Genomic DNA, 26297 nt, shown 5'->3' on the forward strand with positions numbered 1-26297 from the left:
GGCTACCCTGGGCCAGAGGTCCTGGCTGACATCCTCTCTTCTTCCAACCTAATTCAGGGAGATAAAATCCAGGTGAAACTTACCTATGCTTCCCCACCCTATCCATTTAGGGGTTCAATTACTGCCTCCTGCTGCCTCACTAACTCCCCCGCCCTGTTCTAACAGCTTTCCAGCCAGACTGGGGGACACCAGGAGAGGGGCATGGCCAGAGAGCCAAGTGTCCGATCCGCTGGAGGATGGAGGGACGCAGCCTTGCCCAGACCCCAAGGGTACCTGTGCAGCCCCCTCCTTTCCTGCAGCCTGCATAAGGAGCCATCTGTTCTCGGTTGAATAAACAAGCAGGGGGAAGCAGCTCCCGGCCCCCTGCCCCTCAGCCCGACCCCCGCACAATGCGCCTTTCTCCAAGGAGACGCCGCCTGGGCGCCGCTGGAGCGCGCTCTGTCTGGCCTCCCCTCCCCCCGGCGGCACAGGAAGACACACACACCTACTCCGTGGAAAGCAGTTTTTTTTTTTTTTTAAGAAAAAGAAAACAAACAAACAAAAAAAGAAATCCAACAAAGAACTGAGCGCAGCACGCGTCCCTCGGTCCCCATTCCCCACCCCCAACCCCCGCAGTCAGGCTTCTGGTCCAGGCGAGGCCAGCTCGAGCGCAGCGCTGGGAGCCCGCCAGCGCCTCCTCCCCCGACAGCCCAAGCCCGAGGGGCTCAGATCCCGCCCGGCCCCGGCGCCCCGACGGCGCACGAGGGGGGCCCAGTCCGCGGGGCCGCGCCCCCTGCCCGGGTCCGGGCCACCCGCGGCCCTCACTTGTGGGTGGCCAGCTGGTTCTCCAGATCCTCCAGGCGCGCCGTCATCTGGGCCAGTGAGCGGTTAAGGAAGCCGCCGGGGCTCATGGGGGTCCCTTCGCCTTCCCTCCATCCCGAGCCCCTAGCCCCAAAGGATATGTTTCTGCGACAGACTCTCGAGCGTCCCCAGCGTGTGTCCCTGGAACTCCAAGAGGCTTTCGCATTCGCACGGGCTCCGAAGCTCTGTCCCAGCACTGATGCCCTCCTCTGCCAGCGGGGCACAGAGAGTCACGGGAGTGAGAAGCTGCAAAAGGACCGGCCGGCCGTGGCCAAGGCCCTCCGATATCCCTCCACCTGGCCTGCGGTTGAGTGTACCGGCTTAGGATTCAGCCAGACCTGGGATGAGTCCCAGCTACCTCGCTATGAGATATTGGAAAACTCACTCAACCTTTGTAAGCCTTCGTTTCCTTACCTGTAAAAATGGATACAGTGAGAAAAGCTATTCGTTGGTTGGTGCTGATGATTCTACAATTTGTGTGTGTGTGTATGTGTGTACACATCTTAGAAGGTTTCTCAAACCCTGATGCTCATTGGAATCAACAGGAGACCTTGATAAAATATGGATTCTTGTTGCTAACAGGGAAGGAGCTGAGATGCTGCATTTCTAATCCGCTCCTGAGTGATGCTGATGCCGCTGGCCTGTGGACCACACTTTGAGTAGCGAGAATCCACAGCACACTGTCCAAACGAAACTTTATGCAGTGATGGAAATGTTCTGTATCTGCCCTGTCCAGTGTGTTAGCCACAACACACATGTGGCTAGCGGGGGAGGGTATAGCTTAAGTGATAGAGTGCATGCTTAGCATACACAAAGTCCTGGGTTCAATCCCCAGTACCTCCTCCAAATATAAATAAAAAAATAAACCTAATTACCTCCCCCTCATAAAAAAAAAAAAAAAAGACACATGGCTTTTTAGCCCTTGAAATGTGCCTAGTGTGACTGAGGAACTAAGTTATTTTCTTTCATTTAAGTTAAATGGGCGTATGTAGCTAGTGGCTACCTTACTGGACAGTGCTGATCTAGAGCATTACCTGACACAAGTAAACACTTTCTAGTGTATTTCAATTAGACCAGTGGTTCTCCAGGTGTGGTCCCTGGACCAGCAGCATCAGCATCACCTAAGAAGCTATCAGAAAAACAAATAGTCAGATTCTACCCCAGACCTACTGAATCAGAAGCTCTGTGGTTGGAGCCAGTAATTTGCGATCTAATAAGCCCTCCAGGGGAGTCTGTTGCACCCTAATTTTAAGAACCACTGATCCAATAGGACCACCCACGCTTCAGCTGGCTGTAGGTGACGATCCCCCGTGTGACCTTTTGAATGTGCAGAGGCCTGTAGCTTAGTTACATTTGTGCAAAATGACAAGTATCACACCTTTTCCCAAAACTAACAATTATCACAACTTTTCCCAATCACGTTTCCCACGCTCCCCACACCTCAGACCGCCCTGAAACTTCATTTCATCCCACAAATAACCTAAGCCCCTTGCCTTTGAGGAGGCAGATTTCAGATTTGTTCCCCCATCTCCTCAATTGCCTGCCTTGCAAATAAATCCTCTTTGTTGAAGAAGGAAGGAAGGAAGGAAGGAAGGAAAGAAAGAAAGAAAGAAAGAAAGAAAGAAAGAAAGAAAGAAAGAAAGAAAGAAAGAAAGAAAGAAAGAAAGAAAGAAAGAAAGAAAGAAAGAAAGAAAGAAAGAAAGAAAGAAAAAGAACCACTGATCCAGGCCTCTCTCTATCTCTTCATACATTTCAACATCTCTGAAATGAAAATAAGTGCATTACAATTAAATTTGGCATCTTTTTTTCTTAGCAGTATAGAAAATAATGGTGAATCTTATAACAGATGGTATCCTAGATTCACTGAATTCTGTCAATGTGTGCCATTGTAAACGTCTGCACGATGCCTGGCAGTTGCCTTCAATACAGAGTTGCTGTTATGATTTAAAAGTTGTATCTTAGTCTTATATGCACCCTCAGCAAACTGCTGTATGTTGTGTCACCAATGATACTGATAACAGTCCCAGAAAGACTCCTAACTTTGCAGATGGGGAAACCAAAGGCTAACAAAGGGGGAGGAGCTGCCCAAGGTTATCCAGCCAATTGGTGAAGATCTTCAACCACACAGTCCAGAGTTCTCTTAGAATTCTAGAGCTGGTGGTAACCTGGGGCAGCCAGCACCCTCCCCTGCTACAGAAGAGGAAAGTTAAGGGTAGGGTCAGGGTTAGGTGACTTGTCCAAACTCACACTGTGGAAAACTTAAGAGTTAGGGCAGGAAGGACTCTGAAGGAGCAGCTAATGCAGTGCCTCCACAAAACCCTGGCTAGTTACTAGAATCAGCCTGGAGAGAGGGAGAGAGAGAGAGATGCGTAGGTGTACATGTGTGTATATACATGAATATGCATATACATACACACACGTGTGTGTGTATTTTTTAAAAATATAGTTTCTCCAGGCCTAGTCCAGTCCTAATAAACCTAGTTCTGGACATGGGGCCTGGTAATCTGAAAGAGTCATACCTTAGGCCTGGGTTAGACTCTAAAGACTCTATGTTAAAATTTCCCCCCAGAAATTCCCTATATGGCCTTTAAAGTACAGTAGACAAGTTCAACAGCCCACTGCCCCTCCACAGATAGGGTTGGTCCCTTTTTCCTCAGCTGAGCCCCAAATAAAGTAGATAGACTGAATTTACCAGCTTTTTGTTTTAATACACATCTTTGTGTACTTGAAATACACAGTCCTGCCACTTTGCCAGGTCTGTAAAGTTGAATTTCACCAAGTTAAAGGGATTTCTGCTGTAGTTCCCCTCACCAATGCTACTTGGGGCTTGCCTTTGAAAAAATTTCCCCCAATTATTCTGAACACCCACTGATTTGGGGGACAGCTAGCTTCGTCTGGTGCTTCCTAAACTTTAACATACATACAAGTCCCCTGAGGGGCTTGTTGAAGTGCAAAATCAGATTCAGTCAGTCTAGAGAGTGCAGGAGATGCTGTAGTTCTAACAAACCACCAGGTGACAGCCCTGCCGCTGGTCCATAGACTACACACACTTTGAATGACAGGAGCCCATCCCCTGGCTGTCACTCAATAAAGGGGGCGGGAGCGAATAGGAAAGGGAGCTATGGGAGGTTGGGCAGTGAGAGGAGGGGTCCCGAGACAGATGTGCTCACCCGGGCAGATGCTGCCTTTGAGGTTCTCCAGCAGGTGCGTCATGGTGCTGAAGTCGGGGGAGTAGGACACGTGCAGCTCGGCTGGCTCGGAGGCGATCTCTCGCAGCTCCTCCTCCACCGCCTTCCCCACACCCACGGCGTACATGACGATGCCTACAGGGTCGAGGGACACAGGGGGCGCCCTAGGCCTCAGGAAAGCCGCCTCCCCCGCGTCCAGCCCAACCTCAGGCCAGTGCGGCCCGCGCTCAGCCCACCTTCCTCCTTGGCACGCGCTGCCCACACTGAGATGTCATCCTGGGACCGGCCGTCGGTGAAGACCAGGCCGACGCGGGGCACGTTGAGGGAGCGAGGCCGTGCGCCCTGCGCCTCGGAGAAGCTGTGCTCCACCATGTGACGCAGCGCCAGCCCGGTCATGGTACCACGCTCCATGTACTCCACGGCCAGGACCGCCTGCTTCACCTCGGCCGCGGTGCCGTAGCGGCCCAGCGGGAACTCGGTGCGCACGCGGCTCGAGAACTGCACCAGCCCCACGCGCGTGCCCTCGGGGGACACGTCCAGGAAGTCCACGATCTGGTTCACGAAGCGCTTCACTAGCTCGAAGTTCTGAGGACGCACACTCTTGGAGCCGTCGACGAGCAGAACCAGGTCCACGTGGCCTTCCCGGCACCCTAGGCGGTGAGCAGAGCTGGGATTGAGGGACCAGATTCTTGGCTGGCAGGAGCCAACTGCTCATCTATTTATTCACATTTATTATGTAACAGATACTTTGTGTGAAGTCCTTCCTATGCCAAGCTATGCTAAATAATAATAATGTTATCATCAGCAGCATCATTATAACTTTTGCCATTTATTGAGTGCTTAGCACAAGTCAACTTGCTAACAGCATCTTTTAAATCATCATTATCATCATCATCATAGCTACCATTTATTGATCATCTACTACATATCAGACAGAATTCTAAACACTTGACCACTACTGACAGTAATAAATAAAAGCACAAACCTTACTATTTGACAGCTTACCATGTGCCAGGCACTGAGCTAGATGATTTATATATTTTTTCTCAGTCCTCCTAATAACCTTGGGTATTATCCACATTTTCTAATAATCTGAGGTTCTGAAAGATAGGCATTTATTTGTTCCAGATTCCACTAGTAGTGGCTGAGCAAGGATGTGAAGCCAGGTCTACCTGACCCCAAAACTCAAGGTCCTAGTCATGCTATAAGGATGCCTCCCCTATTCTGAGCTAGGGACTTTGCTAGACCCTGAAGGAGGTTCAACAATAAATGAAACAGAATCCTGATCCACAAAGAAATCAGGATAGAACAGAGCAATCAGATATGCCATGGCTACCCTCAAGGAGAGTGCTAGAATAGAGGGGGGTGCAGGGAGCAAAGTAGGAATAATTCATTCTTCCTGGAGTTGGTGAGGAAGGCTGCATGGAGGTGGTGACATTCGATTTAGTCTTCAGGGATGAGTAGGAGTTCTCCAAGGCAGGAAGGGACATTCCAGATGGTGAGGGCAGCATGTGCGGAGGCACAGAAGCTGGGAGCTTTTGACAGGTTCAGAAATGGGCAGGCCAGCATGGCTAAAACGTACAAGTTTGGCAGGAGACAGGTTGATGGGGTTGGCTGACACTACTAGACTGTGATGACTTAAGGTGGTGGTTTCAAAATTGTGACCACAACCCACAGTAAAATAATAATGATAACAGTAATAACAACAACAATAATAACAATAATACATCATGATGCACTTATATATAATTAACATTAAGTTTCATGAACAATACTTGCTCTTTCTACATGCAGTGAACTCTATTTTCTCTCTCTCTCTCTTTAAAATTCTGAATTTTAACCCACTAATTTGATTTCACTGTCCACTGTGGTTACACCCATCATTTGTGCTTCAAATGCAGTTCCATTCACCATTTGAAAAACTTAGGGGTAAGACATTTGATCTTTATTTTGTAAGCACTGGTGAGCCACAGAAGGCTTTCAAGCAAGGAGAAGTGTGATCAAATATGTATTTTTTAAATTAACCTTGGCAGCAGGGTAGAAGATTGAGGGAAAGAGATGGAGGCAGGGCAATGCCACCAATACACACACATTCATACCACACCCTTAGACCATGGCAAGGACAAAGTCAAGGATGCTCAGAATGTGGGCAGTGGGGCAGAGGCAGACAGCACCCCCTCCCACCCATAACTCACGGTTGCAGCTCTTGCCATCTGCCTGGAGCTGCCGCCCCTCAGGGCATAGGCAGCGGTAGGAGAGGCCCTCGCTCACGCACTGGAACTCGCATCCGTGGTCTACACCATTGCAGAGGTCCCGGGCTTAAAGGAGAGACAAGTCAGGATGAGATGAGTCAGGGTGGACTCCACCGGCTAAGATCCCTTGCTCCTCTGCACAAACGCGGGAGACCCCTCCTCACCCTGACAGCTCCTCCCATCGGGCAGCAAGTCGTGGCCCTCTCTGCAGCGGCACTGTGGCCCACCAAAGGTGCTAACACACTCATGCTGGCAGCTGTGGTTCCCGAAGCTGCAGTGGTCAACGGCTGGTGGGAAGAACAGATAGCAAGATGGCACTTCGGATTGGAACCATCAGAGCTCTTGGTCCAGCGTGCTCACTGGGGGGCTCTCTCACCCCTGCAGCTCCTCTGGACCTGCTGGAGTACAAACCCTGCCCGACAGCGACAGAAATAGGAGCCCGGGGAGCTGACACAGTAATGCTCACAGCCATGGGTCCCTTCAGTGCACAGGTCGATGGCTGAGAAAGAGGTGAGGTCAGCATATGCCTGGGGATGCACTTCTCAGCCCTGACAGCAGAGCCCCCTGGGGAGCTTTTTAAAAACACCTATGCCTGGACCCCAACCCCCACAGATCCTGACCTAATTAGCCTGGGCTTTACCCAGGCATCTCTGATTTCTCTAAGTGTACACCTTCCCACTGGGCCAACTCAAGCCCCAGATGTATCCCAGCATGCCTGTTACTAAGCCATGCATGAAAACGGGAATCTACAGTTGTAGAAGACAAGACTCCTGCCCTCCAGATGCTCACTAACTCACAGGGAAGGAGAAGGCTCTGCCACTTTACCTGTCTGAGCCTCCATTTCCCCATCTGTAAAATGGATATATAATGGAAGAGAGCAATTGCTGTTTACAACTGCCTTCTGAGGAGACAGAACTATTGCCCTGTTGAGGATCTTGATGGTTTAGATGTGCATATATGGCCAAGAGCTGAGCTGGGGAATAGGGACTGAGGAGAGGTGAGTTGTCCTGCACAAGGTGTGAGAATTTAGGGTTCTTAGAAAAGAGACGGTGTGAAGGTGAGTAATTGTGGACTGAGTTTGCCAGTGAAAAGTTCCCTGTAGCAGGGTGACTAAGGACTTTCAGGATCAAGGGTGTCTAATATTCAGTTATACATAACGGGTGTTTCTTTTTCTGTGTGTGCGTTTGACTTCACTCAAAGTGTCAACTCACACCCCTTTCCACCCTCATCTTTAGTAAAATAGGCATATGTGCAATTTACATACACACACATGCTTTTGCGTGCACAAGTGTGGAAACCAAGGAAGAGACTAATTTACAGGCATGAATGAGAATAGTGGGGACTGAGAAATTGAGAAATTTACGGGGCCCGTAAATTAAACAAGTTCAGCAGAAGCCACAGATGTAAGCACTTGAGGAATGCTCAGAGTTATTGGGGAGGGTTTTGAATGTTCACAGGTCATCAAATGGGGCTTCCAGCCAGCCTCTTCTAGGCTCCAGAAATAAGAAGACCCCAGCTGACATCTGGGTTATTAGAAACACAGGACCTCTTTTTCCAGAATGTTGTAAGGTTGCGAGATGATGTTACGTAACACTCCTAGGGCAATGTCTGACACTAACTTGGCATTCAATAAACAGTAGCTGCCATTATGATCAAAGGATTGAGCACACATATACATGAGAAAAAAAAAAATCCCAATGGCTTTAGCAAGGCACTGTGTGTGACAGCTTTTCAGAAGGCAAAAATGAAAAACCAGGCCTTGTGAGATTTGCAGGTGCAGAAAGGAACAGCAAAGGCAGCCCAGGTGAGCAGCCCAGAAAGAACTGAGATGCAGAAGCAGCATATACGGAGGTGGGGAATGTAAGGGATATATGGAGACCCCAACTGAAGACCCCAACAGTGTCTAAGTAACAGAAACAGTAAAGATGTGCCTATGAAAAGACACAAGTTTGGGAGGTGTATTCGAGTCAGATAGAAGGCAAATCTGAAAGAGTGAGGAGAGAAGGCCGTAGAAAGCACACTTAACTGTGGGGTCAAGATTTCTAGCCCTGGTGCCACCAAGGACTTGTGTGGTCCCAGGCAATACCTTCCCTTTCTTAGACCTGTAAAGTGTGGGAGTTGGACTTTTACTTCATTGGATTGATGCCGAGCCAATAGGGAGCCACAGAAGGCTCAGGATCAGTGAGACTGCAAGGCAGGTATAGCTCTCACCTGAACAGCTCTTGTTATCTGCTGCTAGCTGGTAGCCAGGGTTGCAGGCACAATGAAATGTGCCCGGGGCGCTGACACATTGGTGCTGGCAGCCGTGTCCCCCCTCAGCACACAGGTCCTTTCCTGAGGACATGCAAGAGTAGAATCAGCAGGGGACAAATGGGCAGAACCCTCCACAAGAGAGCTGAATGGGGTCAGAGGGAGCTACCATGCTTAAGGATGTCTTTAGATGGAATATGACTCGTTTCAGAGGGGCCAATCCAGGCGGGAGGGCTTAGGGAAAGTATAGGGTCTCTGTAGTCCCTGTGAATAGGCTCAGAAGACCAGGGCACCGGGCCAGATGTGTCAGTGGGATAAGGGAGGACTACATGGAGTAAGGCATAGGAGGTGGAGAGATGCTAAATCAAGGTGAAGAGAGTAACTCAAGGTGTGATCGAACAGCTCTTGGAGCACTGTGGGAGGAGCTAAAATGAGAGTGGGCTGAGTAATGTTCAGGTGGGCGGGGTGTTCGGAGTGGGCGATTGCTCTCAGCTTTGAAGGGCAGTGCTCCGTGCATAGAGGGGCGGTTTTGGAGTTAGACATTAAGCCTGTGGCAAACCAAAACAGCTCATCAAGGTGGGCGGGGGCACTCTAAACTTTGCTCCTTGAGAGCGAAGCCTTAAGCAAAAGTGGGCAGAGCTGGATGGAATTCGACAGAGCCTGCGGTAGGCCAGGGAAACGCAACGGCCTGGTGGGCGGGGCTAAAGATAAAACGAGCAAGGCCACCAGGGATGGGATGGATTCCCTGTGGTGGGAATAGAAATCTAAGCAGTTGGAGAATTCGAGACTAGCTCCAACGCTCCCCTCACTCACGACACAGCCGGCCCTGGAACTGCAGGCCAAACTCCCGGATAAGGTCGAAGGACTCAACGAGGAAGACGTGCTCGTCCAGCGGGGGAGACGCCATGGCGCGCAGGGAACCCACGTCGGCGCGCTGCACCCCCACCGCGTAGATCTCGATGCCGCGGGCGCGCGCCTGCGCCGCCACCTCGGCCACACGGTCCTGGGGCCGCCCATCGGTCACGATGACGGCGACGCGCGGCACGCGTTCCTCAGGCGGGCGGGCGCCCTCGCCCACGCTGAAGGCCACATTCATGGCGTACTGGATTGCCAGTCCGGTCATGGTGCCCTGCGCCAGCGGTACTAAAGCCCAGATGGCGCGCTCCATATCCTCGCGGCGCGAGAAGGCGCCGAGCGGGAAAACCCTCTGCACTTGACTCGAATACTGGATCACGCCGACGCGCGTGGCGTTGGGCCCCACGTCCAAGCTGCGGAGGAGGCCCACCAGGAACTGCCGCATTGTCTCGAACTCGAAGGGGCGCACACTGCGCGAGCTGTCAACCACGAACACCAAATCCAGGGGCCCAGTACGGCACCTGGGACCTGTGAGGAAATCAGGGAGGACTTTCCTAGGTTAGCAAAGCCTAACTTCCCATTAGACACCTCTGCCGCCACCAGGGAAACCGAGGGCATAACAGCGCCCAGCACAGAATTAATCTAGCAAATGCAGGTTAGATCCATTCACTACCCCATCATTTGCTGAGGGCCTGGGCTGTCAGACTACCAAATCTCTATCCTACAGCTCTGAGGGCTATTCTCAGGAGGTATTTATCCATTCAGGAGGGGGCGAGGGGATGTCACAAACTCAAATGCCTATAGGAGCCATGCAGGCAACATGAATGAGTGAACGGGCTGGTTAGGATGATGGACACCCAGAGAGCCCGTATCCCTCCTAAAGTGGGTGGCTGCAGCCAAATGTTGCCTTGCAGCCGTGAGGACCTCATGTTAGCAGATCTTTGGACTTTTCAAGAGAACCCCCAAGAGTTTTTATGTGACATCTGCTTTTTTTTTCAATGATTTTTTTTAATTAAACACCGACTGGGCAGTTCTACATGAGCCCAACTTGCTTACATCCAAGTCACATTCTTTCGATGGGGACACTGAGGCCCAGAGAAGTGAAGCAGTGAACTGGAACTCTGCCCCTTATGGTTCCAAAGCTCTTGCTTTTCTCTCCCTAGCAGGCAGTTGGCTGTAGATGGAGAATTGGCTTTTGCTTCCCTCCCCCTGCTGGTGAAGGCTGGACTCTGGCTCACCTGCGAACTGGAACTGGGTTTCCCAGGGCTGGAGAAGGAGCAGCAACGTGGGCAGCAGCGAACGTAGGAGCCCCCTCATGGCGCTTGGGGAACGGTGAACGGAGGTATCAGAGCCTGAAGGGAGGAAGGAAAAATAGCAAAGCAATGGTATTTACAGAGTTCTTATTCTAGGTGATGGGTGTTTTGAGGGAGAGGTGGGTCATGGATTTATTTTATTAATCTCTCTACTTTTGTACATGTTTGAAATTTTTCATAGTAAAAAAAAATTTCATTACGGCGAGATTGCTGGAGACACAAGGAACTCCACTTTGCAGAACTGCAAAATAGTAAACAAACAGAAAGTAGATTAAAAAATATACAAAATTTAAAAAGCAAAAAGCCTTTCCTAAATGCCAGGCACGGTGTAAAACGCTTTTTATGCTTTGCGGCAGTCACTGAATCCTCTCCACAATTCTGTGAGTCTAAGACTGTTGCTGTTTCCATTGCACAGATGAGGAAACAAGCTCAGAAAAGTTCAGCGCTGGTAAGAAAGTGACTGCGCCAGGAGTCAGTCCTATGCCGGTGAGATTCCGAGGACTAGCCCAGGTGAACCTTTGCAGACTGAAGCCATTTCCCACCTCCGCTCCTCCCTTTGTACACAAGGCGCCTCTGTGCGGCTGTCCTCCCTCCTACAGCGACCCACCGCATTCAGACAGGCACCGCCCCAACTTCAGGTCCGCATCACATTGGCCAAAACCCACCACTCAGATGAACTAGGAATTTGGTACCGCCCTTCCCGGCTGCTCTCAGGAAAGGCCGCCAGGGGGCGCCTTCCCGAGTATGGCTGTGTAGGCTAGGTGGCCGTGGGAAGCCCACATCTGCCCAGCAGGTGCCCCTGCCCAGAGCAAACATGGGGCCGGGAGCCCCAGGGCCTTGGAGATAAGGCTTGGGCAGGATATATCTGGCGCTAGGGCCGAGGAGCAGAAGTGCGCAGGGTTCCCGGGACATTGGCATTGGACGCGCCTTGAAGGCGGCGAGCGAGCCGTCCAGGGCCTCAGAGAGCGATTATGGACCCTGTAGGGGCAGGTGAGCACTCATCCTCCCGCGGCCCTTGGCGACACCCTTTGAGAATCACGAAGGATTCCCATTGTACAGGTGGGAAAAGTGAGGCCCAAGATGGTGGCCCACAGAGCTGCAAAGGAACCTAGGATTCCTGGCTGCCCTTCTCCCTTCTGAGCTGCCTGGCAACTTCGCGTTTAGGCGTCACCTCTTTTCCTTCCATTCACTCCCTTGGCTCCCTACCCCACCCCATCGCGCCTCCCCCCTCCCCCCCCCCCCGCGCCTTTTGCTGAAGCTGCATTAGCCATTTTTCTGTTTCTGTTTCTTGGCAGAGGGGGCCTGCTGCCCCTAATCCAACCGCAGCCCCGCCCCCCTCCCCAATTCCGTGAATGGTCCTATTCTGAGCAAGATATGGTGCCTGTCGCTCCCTCCAGGAGCCCTTCCCATCCCGGATCCCCACTGCCTTCGCCTTCCAGGCCTGGTAGAGGAGCAAAAATCCCTCCGGCAGGGCCAGTCGTGGGAGAGTGACCAAGCCATATGTGCTGGGGGTGGGAGGTGCAGAATGCCACAGTCGAGGGAGGCCAGCACCCCTGGAGAGCATGGGGGTAAAGGCACAGGGGGCCTTCGCCGCCTCGCTTCCTTTCCTACCTTCAGAAGCCCTGGGGCTCCTAAATCTTGATCAAGGTCCCCCCTATCCTGCTCTTGGCCTGAGCCAACATCTCGCCTGGAGCCCCACCTCCACCCAGTCCTAGAAAGTCAAAATAGCACTTGCTTCCAAGTTCATCGCCTTTTCAATCCCTCATTCTGCAGAGGAAGGAACCAGGTCCAGAGAGGGGAATGTCTTGCCCAGGTCACACAGCAACGTGGCAACGTGACCGGGCTGACGCTAGAACCCGGAGCTCCTCAGAGGGGTTAATCCTTGCATTAAAAAGAAAGATTCGGAAAAGCCCTTAGGGCAGGGAAAGTGGACCCTCGAGGGAGGAGAACGAATAATTCCTCAAAAGTTGGCTGAAGAACAAACACCTGGAGGACATTCCTGGGGGTTCCTGGAGAGGGGAGATTAGGGGGAAAGTCCCCCCTCTCTATTTTGGAGACCGTGCTAGTGGGGGCTTAATTTGGAAGGGACCCTGCAGAGGTGGGGAAGGGCACTGCAGGTCAGATGGGGGCACCGTAGGCGGTGCAGCCTTGGTTAAATACCGTCGGTAGCCTGGTCTGGCAAGATGCCTGCTCCCTGCAGACCCCTCAGCACCCCCAGGCCCTTTGACTCACCTGAGCCTGCCGGAGAGCTCGGAGGCGCGACCGCAGAGCGGAGCCGACGGGCGGAGCCTCCCGGGCAGTTGGACCAGGTAACGGCGCGGGCGGCTTGCCCGAGGTGGGGACGGCCAGGCAGCTGGAACGAGCAGCGGCGGCGGCCGCATTTAACCCGGAGGGGGCTGGAGGGTGGGGAGGGGGAGGCCGGCCAGGACCCCTCCCACTAGCAGGGAGTGATCTCCCCTTCCCCCGAGGGCTGGGGCGGGGCCAGAGCGGCGCCCCCCGCTCCCACCACCCCTGGAGCCGCAGGCTTGGGCTGCGGGGCCGGAATCCGGCAACAGCGGGAGGCTGGGCGGCTACGCTCTCCGCAGCCGGAATGCGTTGGAAGCCTCCGAGGCACTTCCCCGAGGAGAGCCCCAAGGGGCGGAGCGGGGCCTGGCTCGGCCGCCGGCTGCCTGGCCCGGCTTCCGAGGGCGCGGCCCGGCTCTTGCCCCCCGCCGCCCCCTCCAGGGATGGGGAGAGGGCTCGGACTCTGGTCCTGAGAAGAGTGTAAAGGGTTCAGACGGGCAGCCTCAGAGGTTCATGGCACTCCCCAGGCCCCATCTGATGATGCCTCAAATCTCTCCCATCACAGATGCCATTTCCCTGTTGTCTGTAGTTACTTAGGTCTTGGGCCCTCCCACCCTCACCCATCAAAACGCCAAGGCGGAGAACCACCAGGCCCCTAGGCTCTCACTGGCCCACTACACAGGGCCGGTGGAGGCCTTGTAATCAGGGCAGGGAAAGCTCAGATAGCAACAGGCCCCTTCTCTGGGAGAGAAGGGGTTGGGAGTGTCTCTTTGACCCAGAAAAGACTCAGATGTTCCCCCAGGATCCTGGGGACACGGTTTGGGGGCCCTTCCATGTTTCCAGGCATCTGCAGGCAGGCAAGAGAGAAGTCTGGTCCAGGGGTCCAGCAAAAGCTCTTCCCCTCTGGCATCAAGACTTTGCTGGGGTGGGTCCCCTCAGGGTGCAGGGAAGCCATGCGCCCTCACAAACTCTGTCTCTATCCCGAGGCTGGCACAAGCACGGCCTTTGTGCCGCTGGGGCCTCTCCCCAATGCTCCAGGCTGCAATGGGCGTAGAGCCAGACCTGCGGAGTGGCACCTGGGTGGTCCTGGTGGGCTCCCTATAGGCCTTATTGAGCACCCCGCAGCCCAAATATTTAACCCATGGCTTGAACCCAAGTCCCTTCCCTTCTTTATCACTTCTCTTTGACTGCGAGCTGGTAGAACTAGAACGGCCCCTTCCTTCAGTTCATTTCATTCAACCTGCCCTGCTTTGGGCTCTTTACTACCTTGCCCCTTAACACTCCCTGCTGTGGGGACCGGCCTGTCCCCACTCCCAGGTCATCCCCAGAGCCGGCTGCAGTCCTGAGGGAAGGTGTGCGCAGGTGCCTGCAGCAACAGTGCGAGCAGACGGTGCGGATCCTGCACGCCAAGGTGGCCCAGAAATCCTACGGAAATGAGAAGCGGTAGGTCCCTCAGCGGCCCCTCCAAGGTCGCTGCAGCCCAACCTTCAGCCCTATGTGCCTGTTTAGTGCCTTTTAGAACCTGGGGAGGACTCAGGGCTCAGATATAGGCCAATCAGGGCCTTTTCCTTCAGGGGCCATTGGCCCCAACTTTGATCTATAGCAGAACTTCCTTGTAAATCTATGGTCCCCACTCATTCACTCATTCATTCATTCTTTCATTCCTCAACTGCCTACTGAGTGCTTATCATGTGCTGGGCTCTCTGGCACTGCTGGGCACCAGACATTCGGCTGAACAAGACAGATACAGTCCCTGCCCTCATGGCATCTTCACTCTAGTGTGGCACAGTGAAGTCCGCACAAAATCAGTGAACAAGATGCTTCCAGAATGTGATGAGAGCTAGAAGGAAACAGAACAGGGAATGGGACAGAAAGTGAGGAGTGAGGGTGTACTTCAGCTAGCAAGGTAAGGTGGTAGAAAGGCCTTTTAAGGAGGTGACATCTGAACTGAGACTTGAATGTGAAAATGGAGCCAGACATCAGAAAATCTGGGGGAAGCGTGTTCCCATTAGAAGGAACAGAAAATGCAAAGACATAGGCACTGGACTAACTTGGCCTGTTCCAGGACAAAAGAAGTCAGAGTGGCTGGAATAAGAGAAGGAGAGGGGACATCATAGGAAATAAATTTGGAGAGGTAAGCGGGGGCCAGATCATGTGAGGACTTTGAATTTAAACCACTGGAGAATTTTAAGATGAGTAACATATGTTAAAAAAATTTTTTTAAATGAAAACATTCTGGCTGCTGTGTGAAAAACAGGTTGAAGGGGGTAGGAGTGGAAGCAGAGAAGCCAGTTGGAAGGCTGATGCAGTGGTCCAGGAAAAGAGATGGCAGCTGAGACTAAGGTGGAGGTGGTAAGAAGCCAATGGATTCTGGATGTGTTTTAAAGGTGGTGGATAGGACTTACTAATGGATTGAATGAGGAATGTGAGAAAGGGACGATTCGGATGTTAATGGGGTTCACAGAGAAGCCTAGGGAGGGCAGTGAGAAATGTGGAGGGGGAATCAAAAATTCTGTCGGGTTTTTGCTACCTTTGAGATGCCTACAGGACAGTCAAGTGGAGATGGATATACGAGCTCAGCGCTTACGTGTCTCCGCAGGTTCTTCTGCCCCCCACCCTGTGTCTACCTCGCAGGTCCTGGCTGGAGGGTGAAGTCGGCGCAGGGCCAAGGTGAGGGTGGACTCCAGGGCTGCCGGATGCCTCCCTCTGTAGGGGGACCATTCAGTAGGGCCAGGGAGCGGGGCGGTTCTTCAATGCAGTCTCGCCGCGCCCTCTGGCGGCGAGAACTAGGCTTGCCTGACACTCGAGTCGGTCCAGAGCCTGCTCGCGTCCCTTTCCAGCCCACCAGGCAGGGGAGACCGGGCCCACGGTGTGTGGTTACATGGGACTGGATGGCGCATCCAGCAGCGCCGCCGAGACGCAGAAGTTGAATTTCGAGGAGCAGCAGGACTCCAGGGTGAGAGCATGGGAGTGGGTCCGATTCCTGCTCCGATCCTTGTCTCTCCCTTGGAGAGTTGGGGCTCCTTTACTGCCCTGCCAAAAGATAGGTGGGGATGCCGAGAGACCGGGGTTCTGCCTTGAGGGTGAGCCAAGAGCTTGGGCATGCGGCTTCATGTCACATCCGACGGGGCGGACGTCAGATAACTAGGGGAGGTGGGTTCATCTGGGGGCGGGGGGCTGGTATGAGAGGACCCCCATCCCCGGGAACCCCGTAGGAATTCGGTTGCGCCAAGACCCTGTACATCTCGGACGCAGACAAGAGGAAGCACTTCCGGCTGGTGCTGCGGCTAGTGCTCCGAGGGGGCCGGGAGCTGGGCACTTTCCATAGTCGCCTCATCAAGGTCATCTCGAAGCCGTCGCAGAAGAAGCAGTCGTTGAAAAACACCGACCGTGAGTGGGGCGGGGCCCGGCCGCGGGGCAGGTTGGGGAGGTGCCAGCAGGTCTGGAGCTGCTAGACTTGGGGGTGGGTGGGGTCCTGGATTGTAAGGGTGGGGTCAGAGTGAGAGAGGTGGAGTCTGAGCCGAAAGAGGGGCGGAGTCTGGGTGAGTAGATCCGGCTTAAGTCTGGGAATGAGAAGGGTTAGGCAGGAGCAGAGAAAAAGGGCAGATACCCGACTTGAGGTTGGGGGCTCCAAAACGGCCGGCAGGTGCTGAACTGAAGACAGATTAAAAATGAGAATAAAAGGGCAGAAGAAATTCAGTTAAAAATATGTATTCAGTGCCTGATGTATATGCAAGTGTCTGTTGGAGGAACGCACAGCCCAGCAGAGAGAAACACACAGAGCTGATCAAAGAGACAGTTTGAGAAAAGTACTGCCCTGGATGTTAAGTGACAAATCTCAGAGCTGGTGGCTTTGAAAATATCAGGGGAAAAAAAGCCTGAATGAGAATGACAATGCCACCGCTACCCTCGCTGGAAGTGGGGAAGAAGAAGTAGGGCAAGGGGGGCTTTCTCGGCAGGTGTGTACATACATCACCCTATCTGATGCTCACCAACCTTGTGAGGTGGGTGCTGTCATTGTTACTCATAGATGAGGAAAATGAGGTTTGGAATATTCATCCATTCACTTAAGAAACATTTGGGCCCCTTAGATTCCAGATGCCTTGCCTAAGAGTGCCCAGTTAGGAAGTGGCCCAGCCAGGATTTGAACTTGAGTCAATGTGAATTCGGAGCCCAGCTCCCACCCCTACACCATACTTACTTTCTGTCTGTTAAGAACCCTGAAGGGTGTCTCAGATCCAGGCAGTGCTCTGGCTGGCCTTGGTATCAGGAAAGAGCCAGGTAGGGGTAAGTAGCATAGTGTGATGGTTTTGAGTGCAGATTCTGAAACCAGGTGGCCTGGGTTGGAATCCTGGCTCTGCCATTGGCTAGCTGTGTGATCTTGAGCCAGTTGCTCCTTTGAGTAGAGATAATATTATCTACCTCAGAGGGTTGAGAGAAGCAAAAGAACTAAGACACGTAAAGCATTTAAAACAGTCCCTGAAACACAATCCCCATTAACTATCATCATCATGTAATGGATGGGAACTTGGGGCATACATTGAGCCCTACAGTGTGGCCTGCACTGTAAGGGGAGAGAGGGCAGGAACCCAGTGCGTTCTCCCCAGGGGGTCAAAGTCCACTTAGAAAACGAAATGGTGGCTCTGAGTCTGCACTACAGGCTGGGAGAGGTCAGTGTCAAGCCCTAAGAATGTTACACTGCTGCTTCACACCACGGGGCCTCTGCTTATGCAGCCCCCTGAGGAACCCCTACCTACTTCCTGCTCCCCCGTGGAGGGTATAACCTCCTCCAGGAAGCCCTCCCGAGGCCAGCCCTCACCACATCATGTTGAAATTTTATACGTATTCCCTCTCTCCCCTCTGAGACTGTGAACTCCCTCCAGAGTGAAACTGGCTCTAACTTTTGGTACCCAGTACCCAGCTCAGTGCCAGCCACCAAGTAGGCACTTAGTGACTACTTGATAAAAGTCTGTTTATTGGGCTGCTCAGGCAGCAAAAAAGGACAAAGGTACAGAAGCAGGACTATAGCTGTGACGTATACGTGCCCAGTGTGTCTAGGCCAGTGGGTATTTGAGCCAGACCGTCTCAGGGGGCAGAGGATGGGAACTTCTCTGGCACGTCCAAGGGACCAAGCCAGGCAGGGGCACTGATTCTGCCTCCTCTCACAGTGTGCATATCCTCGGGCTCAAAGGTCTCCCTCTTCAACCGCCTGCGATCCCAGACGGTCTCCACGCGCTACCTCTCTGTGGAGGACGGGGACTTTGTGGCCAGCGCGCGCCAGTGGGCTGCCTTCACTCTCCACCTGGGTAATCCCATCGGGAGGCCAGGGGCTGGGCCTCATGTGCATTCACTTGTTTCATCTTCGCCACAACTCCTCGAGGAAAATCAATTTTGCCCCATGGCACTAAGGCTCAGAAACAAAAACATTTGCAAAGGTCCCAGTGAGTCAGTGACTGATCCTAAACTAATCTGACTCCAGTCTCCAGCCCTGTCCTCATGCCAGGGGACAGACATTTGCAAGGATGGTCACAAGTGACTTCTCCACTGAGAATCTACAGCCTTAACTGCCTTCCTGCATGCCAGCCCTGCCCATAAGACCCATGTGTGATGTGAGGAGCCAAAGGCAAGAAGGGTGGGATTTGGGCAGATGCTTGGGATGCCTGAAGCCTTCGCTTCCTTCTTTTTACCTCCAGCTGATGAACACTGTTCTCAGGGGGACTTCCCGCCTCGAGAGGGCTACGTCCGCTATGGCTCCCTGGTGCAGCTTGTCTGCACTGTCACGGGCCTCACACTACCTCCGATGGTATGGGAAGGGAAGGTACACCTGGGGGGGGCCCAGGTCCTCCATGCAGAAGGTGTGACCCACGAGGGCAGGGCTGGAGGGTGAGAGCCCAAAGCATAATGACACCTATCCTTACTCGGGAAACTCAGTGCTTTGTGGGGCTGGATGGAGGTCAAGGGCTGGCATGGGGAGGGGATATGCCAATGTCCCGCATGGCTGTTGGAGTAGCAGAAAGCTGGCGGAGGGCAGCCTGTGAGCACCCAGGCACCTTGCTGCCACACTTCCTTCCGCTGTAGATCATCCGCAAAGTAGCCAAACAGTGCGCACTCCTCGACGTGGACGAGCCCATCTCCCAACTGCACAAGTGTGCATTCCAGTTTCCGGGTGGTCCTCCAGGAGGGGGTGGCACATACTTATGTCTCGCCACAGAGAAGGTGGTGCAGTTTCAGGTGAGAAGCAGAGAATTCCTGTCCCAAGCATCCCAGAAAGTCAGAATGCAGAGAACCCTAGACTGTAGGATCCTCATCGTGGCTGCTACTTACTGAGCAATGCTGCCTCACACAGAATGTTAGAACCATAGACTATCAAGACAAATGGGAACAAATACTAGTAATAGTATTGATCAATACTCCTTCTCAAAGAATATTAAAGTCAGAATATGCTGGGATATAAGATTGTAGAATGTAAATAAAAATAATAATAAGTAATAGTATTGTGTTGTTGAACAAAGACTATTAGAATCATAGAATCTGAAGACAGAATTATAGAAGGTGGAAAATTATCATTATTAAGCAATACTACCCCCCAGAGAATATTATCATAGGATGTTGAGATAAAATCATAACATGTAGAAAATAGCATTGTTATTGAGCAATAATCCCTTCCAAAGAATTTTACAATGATGGAATGTTAGAGCATAGAATTGCACAATGTTTAAGGGGAAAAAAAAAAGAATTCTAAGAAAATAGACCTTTAGAAACCAGCTAGTCCAGCGAGCTTATTTAACTCTAAATAGGAGAACTTAAGGATCTTGTTCGAGCTCACCAGGCAGGTAAACTGCAGAGCTAGGACTGGAACGCTAGGAATGCGGAAGCCCCGGCCCTGTGCGGGCTGGTCCCGCTGATGGCCACCATCAGTAGCTTCTGTCTCATTCCCTCGGGTCTCCTCCCAGGCCTCCCCCTGCCCCAAGGAGGCGAACAGGGCGCTGCTCAATGACAGCTCCTGCTGGACCATCATCGGCACGGAGTCGGTGGAATTCTCCTTCAGCACCAGCCTGGCCTGCACCCGGGAGCCTGTCACTCCAGTGCCTCTCATTAGCACCCTCGAGGTGAATCCAGGCTCTATGGGGTGCTGGCGGGCGTGGCTCCTGATTGCGCTGGCCCGGGGTGGGGGTGCCGGTGAGGAAGGGCTGCAGGTGCTCGGCCACCGCTTCTCCCACACCCTCTGGTCTCACCCTCCCCCAGCTGAGTGGCGGGGGCGATGTGGCCACGCTGGAGCTCCACGGTGAGAACTTCCACGCCGGGCTCAAGGTGTGGTTCGGGGACGTGGAAGCCGAAACCATGTACAGGTATGGGGTGGGGGTGGGGGGCGCTTCCACGGATTCCAGGGAACAGAGCGGGTGCGGGGGGTGGGGTATACAGGCTATCAGCGTCCCTGCAGCCCTAACCTCGATGCCCGCCCCCAGGAGCCCGCGGTCCCTGGTGTGCGTGGTACCCGACGTGGCCGCCTTTGGCAGCGACTGGCGCTGGCTGCGCACACCCATCACCATACCCGTGAGCCTCGTGCGCGCCGACGGCCTCTTCTACCCCAGCGCCTTCTCCTTCACCTACACCCCCGAGTACAACGCGCGGCCCGGTCCCCCGGGCGCCCCCGCGCCGGCCGCGGACGCTGACGCGCTCCTGGAGAGCATCCACCACGAGTTCACGCGCACCAACTTCCACCTCTTCATCCAGACGTAGTCAGCGCGGCCTGGACGCTGAGGCTGCCGCCGCTGAGGGGCGTGCCGGGGCCTAGCACCAGGGCCGGTTTTCTGGGTCCTAGGCCCTGCCCCCTGCCACTTTGCTGCGGAAGTGAAGCATGCAGCCAGAGCAGCAGCAGGCGCTCACCCTAGAAACCCAGCCCTGCGGATCTTACAGGTCTTTTTCAGCCTAAGAAGACACGACCTGAGTGATGCTCCCTTTGTGACCAGTTAGGAATGTGGCTTTCCCTGTCTTTGCCTCTGTTTCATTCTCTAAATCAATCACACACTCTCTCTCTCCCTCTAACTTTGTAGATCTCTCTTATTCCTGCATCCCTATCCCTCCATCTTTCTCTTTCTCCTTCCATGTGTCTTGCATGCAGTTTCACACACCATGAAAAGCCAAGCCCAGCGCATCTACCCTCCAGGCAGCTGTGTCTCCCCTTGAAGAGAAAACACACAGTTTCACACACCCAAGTGTGGGGCACAGGCTCATGAGGTGTGGCCTGCTTGCTCTGAAGCACCAGGTCCTGCCCGGAATATGAGGTATGACCTACTGTGCCGGGTTCCACCTGGAGCACCAGGTCCCTTCTGGAACACTGGATCCCACCCAAAGCACTGAGTACCCCCTGGAGTGTGGAGGGCTTGCCCTGGAGTACTGGGTTCCACCCTGGAATACAAAGCCCTAACCCCTCCTTGGACTTCCTGTGGCTGCTGTGAAGCCCAGGACCTGCACTGGCGTTTGCTTTCCTGCCCATAACTTTGGTGGCTGGGCAGGTGCCTGGGGCCGTGGCCAGGTCTTTCCATCTTAACTGAGCGGAGCCAAATCTCTGGAAGGCCCAGTAAGATGCAGTCCTGAGGGTCTGAGATTGCTCTCTTGTGCTAGCATCAACCTCTGTCCAAGGCAGCGCCTGATCTGTATGATGCAACTCACCACCGAGGGAGGTTACCCAGGGTACTTCTACCCAGACACACAGAGAAAAGACCACATGAGTGATGGAGCAGGGAGCTTACATTTCTGACCTCTTCTGGAGGAGGAACGGGATTCAGACGCAGCCAGCATCCCTGAGCCCCCATCCTTGCCCTGGAAGCCACCTGTTGCCTCTGAGGACTTTACCCTACTAGGCTTCTCTCCACCTGAAGCAAAGATGCACCTGAGGCCCGGGGCAACCACAGGATGCAAAACAAAACTTTCCCAGGACAACTCCAGGCAGAATTCTTGGGGCTGACTGGGCGATAACCCAGCAGAGAGAGGAGCTTTGCATGGTGCTCAGGGACCAAATCCTAACCATCCCTGGCCGGCCTTCCCACCCTCAGCTAAATCCGTGCTCTACAGGGAGGGTCCTGGCTCTGGCTGTTGGAACTGTGGGCACAGATATTATAGGTGCCATGTCCCTGTACCAGCCCCTTGGGGTGCCAAATGGGGAAACCTGGTCTGAAGAGTGAGTTCAGAGTTCTCATCCCTCTGGGCCCGTCTTTGTACTCTTGAGTAAGTTCATTTCCTGTGAAACTCCTCCCCTAGCAGGTGGGAACCACGACTCCCCACAGTGAGAAAGAAGAAAGTGACATTTCCCAAGGGAACGAAAAGGGGTTTGCTCTTTAAGCTCCCCAAAGTCTTGACTAAGTTCTGTCCTCAGCAGCCCAAAACCCACAATGATGGGAAAAGAGAAGCTTGTTCAAAGCCGGTCATGACTCCTGAGAGTGGCTCCTGGCTGAGGAAGGCAGGGAACAAGTTGATGGGAAATGTCTCCGACAAGAGTGCCCCCCACCAGGAGAGTTTGAGCTCACTGCCCCATGATGCTGTTGAAGCGAGAAGCCACTTGTAAAGCGGCTGAGAGGAGTTTCATAACATGAGGAGTTGGGGGCTCAAGGGCCCTTCCTGCCCTCAAGAACTTCCTCCGCCACTCCACAAGGCAGCAGTCCCAGAAGCCAAGGACCCAGGTTGGCCAGAAAGCCCAACCATGCAGCTCTTTTTTTTTTTTTTTTTTTTCCCCACACCCCTCAGGGCATCCCAGGACCCTTCATCTCACCTACATACCCACCTGAAAGTCTGTGTCTTCTGATTTCCAGCTGCTGGGTTGGAGGTCTTCCCAGCCCCCAGGCTGAATCCATCCAACATCAAACTCCCCTCCTCCCTCCCTCCCTCCCTCTCTCCTTCCTCCTCTCCTCTTCCTCCACTACTGCTCTGCTCTCCAAACCCAGCTCTCCAAACCTTTGAGATTTCCCCCAAGAAAATCTGGCTGCATAATTTGTGGGGCCCAGGGCAAAAAGGAAATGTATGACCCCCTTGTTAAAAAATCATTATGAATTTCAAGACAGCGATAGCAGAGCATGAAATCAAGGCAGGGCCCCGCTAAGCACGGGGCTTTGTGTGACTGCCCAGATCACAAGGCCAAGAAGCCAGCCCTGGCCCCAGGATTCCCACCTCATGTTCCCATAGAACCCCACCATGTACTGCCCACCGTGGATCAAAGGGCTTTATGTACATGCCAGTTGTCCCATCTAGACTGTGAGTTTTGGGTGGAAAGGAGCTCGTCGCTGCGTGCCCTAGGAGGTGCATTACAATGCTCTGAACCTTGGTTGGCGCTCAATAAACAGCAAATTGCCTTGCACTGCCTTGGCAGGTATTTGGATTTTGCAAGTGCAAAGTGAAACCAGCAGGTGGCACTGTTCTCCTTCAAGAATTGGCGTTTTCATTTATAGTTCAACAGCTAGGGTCCTTAAAGATAATCTTAACTTTTTCATGCTCTCAGCATCAGAACCCTATTGGGTTGAGAATCATTGCTCTAGTCCATATTTCCTCCTCATTTTACAGATGGGGAAACAGGCTCTGAGAGAGAAGGTCCATGAAGCACTGAGAGCAGGTTGATGGCAGAGCCAGATTTGAATGCTGTACTTTTAATGCTGTCTGGGGGCTCTGAGATTCTTTTAATCTACATTATACTCTTTAACACTCTTCTTTCAGTTCCTTGCTAGGTGTAGGTAGAGTGTGTGTGGACTGAGGAAAAGCTGGTCTTCTGGTTTAAACATTGACTTTTGGGTTTCTCTCTCTCTCTTCTGTTGAGTTTTCTCAACTTAAAAGAAACCCGTTATAACCACAGTGTGGCTAAAATTCTCAGATATCTTACTCTCTGGGGAGGATGCTGAGGGCACAGACCGTGAAGATGGCAGGGGAGAGGAAGTGGCTTTAAGTGTAATGAAACTAGTAAGACATATATACTAAGTTCTGCTAGGGTCAGCCTGACCATATACACCCAGAGACGCCCCCACCAGTTAGACTTGGCTCTGTTCCAGACCCCAAGGGACAAAGGCAGGTAGGGCAGCTGAGCCACAATAACACTTTCAGTGGTAAAGTGGTAAACACCTGTTACAGCCAGCTGCTCGCCTCCCGGTTGGATAGGAGGGGCAGATGACGTTCAGGAGGGAAGGCAGAGCCTTGTGACCAAGTTCTTTATGGACTCACTCTGGTTATAGAGTGTTAAGGTGGGGCTCACTCTGCCAAGCTCATCGCCAAGCCCCCATCTGGTTCAAAACATCCTCCTTCTGACCCTGCATCACTAGCGCCTTATCCAGGGTCGGAATCTCTGTGCGTGGCTGGTTTTGTCCATATACCCACAGACAGATGGTCCCCAAATGACCATAGTTCAACTTACGATTTTCCCACTTCACGCTGGTGCGAAAGCGATGTGCGTTCAGTGGAAACCGTACTTGGAATTTTGAATTTTGATATTTTTCCCTGGCCAGTGATGTGCCGTCTGACCCTCTCTCCCGATCCTGGGCAGCGGTGGGGAGCCTCAGTTCCCGGCCAGCAGCCAACCACCCGACTGATCGTGAGGGTGAAGAGTTGACACCCTTACAACCCTGCTGTGCCCAGACAACCACTCTGCTTCTCACTTTCAGTACAGCATCAATAAATTACACGAGATGTTCAGCACTTCATTACAAACTAAGCTTTGTGTTAACGACTGCCTGACTGTAGGCGAACGTCAGTGTTCTGAGGACATTTAAGGTGGGCAGGGCTAGGCAATGATGTTCGGGAGGTTAGGCGTATTAAATGCGTTTTCAAGCTAACTATGTTTTCAACTTATGGTGGGTTTATCTGGACATATCCCTATTGTAAGTCAAGAAAGATCCAGATATACATACACAGTATACATGTACATACATTCCCTTCTCCTCACACTCATATGTATTTTCAGAAGGGTCACCTTTAAATGAAGGAATGCGGATCGAATGGTGGCTTTTCAGACAACAGCCAAGCTGTACGGACTAGCTGGGTGAGTTCGGCAAGCTCAGGTCACCTAACCTCTCTGGGCCTCAGCTTCCTCTTCTGTAAGTGGGAAAAATAGTGTTTGTTTCATAAGATGCCATTAAGAATAAAATAATATATGTAAAGAAAGCACTTTCAACACTGGCCCAGAGTTAGCCAATCTCTCTGGGCTGCTCGCCGCCACTGTTACTCCAGAAGCGCTTTCAGAGGTGATCCGGTACCGCAGTCTTCCTCCCATTTCAATGAGGAATTTGATGGCCCAGCGGAGGTACGTGGCCCTCCTGTATTGGTTTTCTATGTTACATAACTAATTGCCACAAACAGGTTAAAACAACACCGTTTATTGTCCCAAAGTTTCCGTGGGTTAGGAGTCCACACACAGTTTAGCTGGGTCTTCTGCTGAGGGGCTCCCAAGATTGTCATCAAGGTGTAAGCCAGGGATGGCTGCAGTCTCCCTTGAGCACAGGGTCCTTTGCCAGCTTCATGAGGGTGTTGGCAAAATCCATGTCCTTGTAGCTGCAGAACTCATGGCAGCTTGTGTCTTCAGGGCCAACAGGAGAGCATCACTCTTATCAGGAAGGTTCCAGATCCCTGTCTCCATATTTTCAACTGATTAAGCCTGGCCCACCCAGGATACTCTCCCTTGTTATTAGTTCAAAACCCAGCTAATGTGGGACCTTGATTACCTCTGCAAAATCCCTTCAACTGTGCTGTCCCAGGTAACCTTACCATGGGAGTGACATCCACTCATCATACTGACAGGTCCCATTCACAATCAAGGGGACGGAATATGTGGGATGCCTGCACCACGGGGCAGACATCTTGGGGGCCATCTTAGAATTCTGACTATCCCACTCTCCGAAACCACATAGCAAACTATTGGCAAGGAGGACATCTCTTTGGCCTGTAGGCATCCCCGTGCTCAATGGAGGAATTGCCCCATATAGGGGACAGTGCTTCTGCTGCCTCAGAATTGGCAGGATCATGAAAAAAACTGTCATTGCGACTAGTTCCCATTGGTCACACTAGTCAGTCTTCATTGTGAGGGAGGACTACAGAAGGGCAGGAGTCCCCGGGGGCAAGACTCCTTAGAAGCCATCTTAAAGGCTGGTTACTGTCACCCCATTGCTGGTCAACTCTGAACAGGGGTTAATGTATCTGGAGAGCTAACTCCTAGTGGAACTTGGGATAACATTATTTCTGAGAATTGGGCAGGGGATGCAAAGTGGTTTTGGACAATACTGGTCAAGCAGGTGACATGAGTGAAGCAGGTGGACAGACTGTGGCAAAGCAGAGAACTTGCCTCC

General features: G+C 52.7%; 2 protein-coding genes across 6 annotated transcripts; one reads left to right on the top strand and one right to left on the bottom strand.

The window, feature by feature from the left end:
* Positions 1-488: 488 nt before the first annotated feature.
* MATN4 (matrilin 4) lies at positions 489-14249 on the bottom strand. Its single transcript, XM_032461227.1, has 10 exons — positions 12931-14249; positions 10624-10737; positions 9344-9913; positions 8492-8614; positions 6445-6567; positions 6224-6346; positions 4265-4678; positions 4011-4163; positions 942-1049; positions 489-859 (listed from the first exon to the last, which is right to left on the bottom strand). The coding sequence occupies exons 2-10, from the start codon at positions 10700-10702 to the stop codon at positions 801-803; spliced, it is 1752 nt and encodes a 583-aa protein (XP_032317118.1). The 5' UTR covers positions 10703-10737; positions 12931-14249; the 3' UTR covers positions 489-800.
* Positions 11561-24654, top strand: RBPJL (recombination signal binding protein for immunoglobulin kappa J region like). 5 transcript variants are annotated; one of them, XM_032461234.1, is made up of 12 exons: positions 11561-11688; positions 12899-13007; positions 14299-14424; positions 15581-15651; positions 15822-15937; positions 16197-16371; positions 18150-18287; positions 18675-18784; positions 19060-19212; positions 19935-20090; positions 20227-20343; positions 20451-24654. In XM_032461234.1, exons 1-12 carry the CDS (start codon positions 11670-11672, stop codon positions 20652-20654), a joined length of 1494 nt encoding a protein of 497 aa, XP_032317125.1. In that variant the 5' UTR covers positions 11561-11669; the 3' UTR covers positions 20655-24654. The 5 variants fall into 5 exon arrangements, with proteins under 5 accessions (XP_032317125.1, XP_032317122.1, XP_032317121.1 ...); XM_032461231.1 differs by having other exon boundaries at positions 11563-11688; positions 20227-20292; positions 20448-24654; XM_032461230.1 differs by having other exon boundaries at positions 11569-11688; positions 20227-20330; positions 20448-24654.
* The last annotated feature ends 1643 nt before the right edge of the window (positions 24655-26297 follow it).

The sequence above is a fragment of the Camelus ferus genome, chromosome 19 (assembly GCF_009834535.1).
Source record: "Camelus ferus isolate YT-003-E chromosome 19, BCGSAC_Cfer_1.0, whole genome shotgun sequence".
NCBI lineage: Eukaryota > Metazoa > Chordata > Mammalia > Artiodactyla > Camelidae > Camelus > Camelus ferus.

What these genes read in the sequence shown, in the direction of transcription:
- RBPJL (XM_032461230.1), top strand. An exon ending in TCCTACGGAAATGAGAAGCG is followed by an intron (nt 14,425 to 15,580) that starts GTAGGTCCCTCA and finishes GTGTCTCCGCAG; the next exon opens with GTTCTTCTGCCCCCCACCCT. An exon ending in AGAAGGTGGTGCAGTTTCAG is followed by an intron (nt 19,213 to 19,934) that starts GTGAGAAGCAGA and finishes GTCTCCTCCCAG; the next exon opens with GCCTCCCCCTGCCCCAAGGA.
- MATN4 (XM_032461227.1), bottom strand. Translation starts at nt 10,702, where the DNA reads ATGAGGGGGCTCCTACGTTCGCTGCTGCCCACGTTGCTGCTCCTTCTC. An exon ending in CGATGGGAGGAGCTGTCAGG is followed by an intron (nt 6,347 to 6,444) that starts GTGAGGAGGGGT and finishes CTCTCCTTTAAG; the next exon opens with CCCGGGACCTCTGCAATGGT. An exon ending in AGCGCGTGCCAAGGAGGAAG is followed by an intron (nt 4,164 to 4,264) that starts GTGGGCTGAGCG and finishes TCGACCCTGTAG; the next exon opens with GCATCGTCATGTACGCCGTG.